This window comes from Tupaia chinensis, unplaced genomic scaffold (assembly GCF_000334495.1).
Source record: "Tupaia chinensis unplaced genomic scaffold, TupChi_1.0 Scaffold000243_1, whole genome shotgun sequence".
Classification (NCBI taxonomy): domain Eukaryota; kingdom Metazoa; phylum Chordata; class Mammalia; order Scandentia; family Tupaiidae; genus Tupaia; species Tupaia belangeri.
The window spans coordinates 866,064-870,876 of NW_006159721.1; the positions used below are offsets into that span (position 1 = coordinate 866,064).

The 4,813-nt window shown below is 36.2% G+C and overlaps 1 protein-coding gene across 1 annotated transcript in view; it reads left to right on the plus strand.

Annotated features, from left to right (window-relative positions):
• ATP7A (ATPase copper transporting alpha) overlaps positions 1-4,813 on the plus strand; it is a 155,269-nt gene that overhangs the window by 111,602 nt on the left and 38,854 nt on the right. Inside the window, exon 7 of the mRNA XM_006148775.3 lies at positions 1,222-1,383. Coding sequence (XP_006148837.1) covers positions 1,222-1,383 — 162 coding nt within the window. The remainder of the gene's footprint in view (positions 1-1,221; positions 1,384-4,813) is intronic.

Consider the following 4,813-nt stretch of genomic DNA (forward strand, 5'->3'; position numbering starts at 1 on the left):
TGGATACAGGAAGCAGTAATAGGGATCAAAATATGGCGCAGTCGTAATACAATGCTCTGTGAGGGTGATCCATACAGGAGGGTTTTAGGTTCATATCTGGAGCCTTCCCTGAACATAGTGGGTATGCTCGTGCCCATCATCTGGGGCTGGATGAGGCAGGGTAGATTGTGGTATGAAGACACTGGTACTGGTGCCTGCCTCTCTGCCTCTGTCTCTCTCACTCATGAAGAAAAATAAGTAAACCTTAAAAAAAGAAAGAATGATAGATGTGAAATTCTCTATTACTAAGTAGTAATAGCAGGAAAAGGAAGACTTAAAAATTTCTGCAGGGTCAGCAGGTAGCTTGATGTAGTTAAGGTGCTGGACTCCCGCATGGCTGACTGCAGTTCAAGTCCTCTACCTTACAGTTTGCTCTCTAAGAAATTGCTGCTATTGAAAGCCTCAGAGTCCCCCCAGCCTACAACAGTGAACTTCAGCTGCAATTTACTTTCCCTTTTAAGATCTCTAAACAAGACTTTCATTGTATTTTATTATGTTTTTATTATTTGCTAAAGGGTGCCTGCATTCCCTCGAGAGAGAGAGAGAATGTGAGAAAGCTGTTCCCAGGGGAAGGTCATGCTACAATCCCTTCTCTTCCATTTTTAAAACCTTCTTTTGAGATTTTGGGCATGTATGCACATACACCCAGAGTGTTTTTAAAGCCTCCATGTCCAGGGCTAAAACTGTACAGTTGCCCTTGTAGGATCCATCCATGTTAACCACCATGCCAATGGCTGGTCTGGGAGACTTTTAATTGGATTCTTATCTATCTGATCTGTTGAAAATAGTATAATATCTGTGTTTGATGTACTATAAAAATAATATTGTAGAGGCCAGCAGGTGGCTTGGTGGCTTAAGGTGCTGGGCTCCCACATGACTTGACTGTGGTTCAAGTCCCAGACCTGGTGGCTTGTTTTCTCACTTTCATTCTCTTTCTCTGTCTTTCTGTCTGTCTCTGGTGAGTGCATGATCCCTATAGCAAACTACAAAAGAATAATATAATAAATAAAATTAAAATAACTTTTTAAAAATAGTATTGTAATGATCATATCTAAAGCATATTCATGGTGTATTTAAGATCTTGCATAGTAACTATGTTGTAAGAGTTCTTGGTTAAAAGTAATAATTCATGTTTAATGGAGGAAAAAGTATGTTTTCAAATAAAGGTTTTTTCTTTGACAGGTGAGAGGAATGACATGTGCCTCCTGTGTACATAAAATAGAGTCCACTCTCACAAAACACAGAGGGATCTTCTACTGCTCTGTGGCCCTCGCAACCAACAAAGCACATATAAAATATGATCCAGAAATTATTGGTCCCAGAGATATTATTCATACAATTGAAGTAAGTACAAAGACTAAATTTAAGTGATCTTATCTGTTCAGTCAGCATTCCTTTTACAAAGACTAAATTTAAGTGATCTTATCTGTTCAGTCTTCATTCCTTTGATTCACTTCTGCTTTGCATCAAATAGAAATGGTGAAACAAATCTGTAACCTTTGAATCCTCCAGATGAGATTTGTTTTAAAATTTAATGTAAATATGTCTTCTCTTCTTTCTTGGTCTTTGTCAAGAAAGGTATAGTTGCACTATTAAGAGCAGAATTAAGTTAGAACACCAAATCACTTAAAATATTTGAAAAACAGAAGTAAAGTACAATTTGTGAATAAGATTTATGTCATTACCAGGAAAGTAAAGCATCTTGCTAGATAGGTGCCTTTTTATTTGCTAGATCTGTTTAAGTTAAAAATTTAAGATCTTTCTTTGTGAAAATTCCTCTTGTATTTTTCAATAATTCTTAAGTAGTAATATACATGAGAGTACTTTAAAAGTTTCAATATGCTCAATCTTCTGGACCCCCCCCCCAAACACTCAGACAAGAAGACATTGTAAATCTGTCTCCTTAGGGACCAAGGCGACTGAAGCTATGCACTAAACCCCATCTTCTAGAACTCTGAAACACTCAGACAGGCATGTTGCAAATCACAGTAGAGGAAAAGTTTTGTCACAGAATGACCAGAAACTACCACAGAGGCACAAGGAATAGGAGAAACCAAGGAAATATCTCTCCCCTAAGGGAAAAGAATAATCCTTCATCATCCAGAGATAGTATAGTAGAACTCATGGAAATGTCCGATAGAGAATTCAGAATATTCATAGTGATAAAACTAATTGAGATGCAAGAGCTGAGAGAGTGCACTCCAGAAGATGCAGGAAAAAAGAGACAAGTTCCAGGAGGTGAAGAAGTTCGTGTACAATCTGAAAGAGGAAATACATACCATAAAAAATCAAATGGAACTGTTAGAGATGAAGGCTGCAATACAAGAAATCAAAATGTCCCTCAAACGTATTAAAAGCAGATTAGTCCATGGAGAAGATCAAATCTCAGTATAAGATGATGAAGGCAAAACCTCTGACCTAGAAAAAAACAACCAAAAACACTGAGAAAAATAACCAAAAAAAAAAAAAAATGAGAATACTATACGAGAAATACTAGATAAAATTAAGCTCCCAAACATCTGTATCCCAGAAGGCAAAGAAACTAATAACAATGTTGATAATCTGTTTCATGAAAACTTGTAAGAAAACTTTCCAAATCTAGAGAGGCATTCAAATATCCAGACCCAAGAAATGCAAAGGATCCCTAATAGAATCAACCTAAAAAGATCTTCTCCAAAGTACATCATAGCCAGATTGGCCAAATCCACTGACAAAGACAAGATACTAAAATTGGCAAGACGGAAATGTCAGGTTACTTATAAAGGTTATCCAATCAGGCTAACATCAGACTTCTCATCAGAAACAATGTGAGCAAGGAAAGAATGGGAAAATATATTCAAAATGTTAAGTGAAAAACAGTTTCAACCAAGAATAGTATACCCAGCAAGATTATCCTTCATATAGGAAGAAAAGATAAAAACATTCTCAGATAAATAAAACCTGAAGGAATTTACCAACACCAGACCAGCTCTTTGAGAAAAATCTGAAAGGAGTGCTTTTCCAGGAAAACTAAAGACACACATATAGAAATAAGAGAACAAAAAGCAACCAAGAAAAATGATTAACTTTATGCTAGGGACAAGAAGTATCTGTAATAACATTGAATGTTAACTTCCAGGATTTAAATGGAAAGATCGGAGCACAGTAACACTGCAAATTCAACAGAAGAGAGATTAGAGATAGAATTTTATGACCTTTGAGTAAAACATTACTGATCTGTTTTTACTATGTTTTGTTTGCCCGATTTAAGGAGTTTGCTTTCTTTTGAGCTGTTGATAGGTTCAGCAATTTGTTAAAATGTTTTTTCTTCTTCTTTGTTTCTTTAAATGGAAATGAACTTTTCTCCCTTCCTGACTCCTCTGGAGTATTCTCTATTTTGTGGCAGAATGGTTATTTGCATAAGTTCAATAATACCTGTTGCCTTGAGTCAGAAATTGGAAATACTCATTATTGGATAGGGCTTTGACTGGAATGTCATATCTGAAGATTAAACCAGAAAACTATTGAACTAAGGTAGATCTCAAGTAAGACAACAGAAGCTCTTGGAAAGATGGCCTGGCACCATGAATAGTTCTGCTTGGCAGAGAAGATTAGAGAAGGTATATGAAAGAATTTGTACCATAAAATAACCTGGACTTTTCTGGCCCAGCATTGTAATCAGTAGGGATTGCAAAAGAGCAACCACACCAGAGGATTATCTTGAGGAAGACTTTGAAGGGAAAAAGAGACCAACCTTTGTGAGCAGATGGTGTATTACAGAATACTTGGTAGGCAGGGCTGAATTGAGAGGGTTTAAGTATGAATTGTGTGCTGGGTGTTTGCTTTTTAACAGTTTGAGTAGTTGACATGTAAATATTTTCTCAAAAGTATTTAAAACCATACTGTCTCTACTGTAATAGTCACAAACGAAATTATAAAAAATGTTTCAAACATTATCTTTAAAATTCAGTTTTTTTAAATTTTGAAAGTTACTTATTAACTGTCAAGAACTATGAAGTATGAACAAAATTTTTTTTGACATGTAAAGTAAATGTTTGTTGGAAGATGTAAAAATAAATGATTAAAAAAGTTTCAATATGCTCTAAAATTGGAGTGCTAATGATCTAAAGCATACTAGTAGTTCAGATAAGATCTTATTAGTTTAGATAACAGTACCATTAACATCTTTGTGAAGCTAACATTGTTTAGTACCTATGACATGCAGTTACCAAGATTGTAAAGCTTCAATTCTTAATTCCCAAAATGGGGTTGTCATGTTCATTTTGGAGATGAAGAGACTCAGGTTGAGAAGTTAAATTGCTTGTCCAGAGTCATGTAATTAGATACTGTTGTCTGGGTTTTGAGCCCAACCACTCAAATTTAAGAGTTCATGTTTGCTCTTCTCATTGTGCTATACCGCCTACAAATGTAAGATCATGATATTTTCTCTAGCAGTTGAAATACAGTGTATGGGGGCCAGCAGGATGTGTAATGGTTAAGGAACTAGATCCCCACATGACTCACTGCGGTTTGAGTCCCAGATCTGGTGGCTTGAAACTCACGCCAGGTGTGTGGCATTAATGCCCAAAATTCCGATAGAGGAAAATGGAGAAGAAGGGATTGCAACCTGGCCATCCTTCTTGTTGGGGGTGAGAGGTGATTTCTCACTTTGTCTTTCTCTGTCTCTCTCTTTCTGTGTCTCTGGTGACTACACATGCCATATAGCAAAAATCTCTCTTAAAAAGAAGAAAAGAAATGTAATGCATGTTTCTGTCTGTGCTCAGATGAGTCTTGG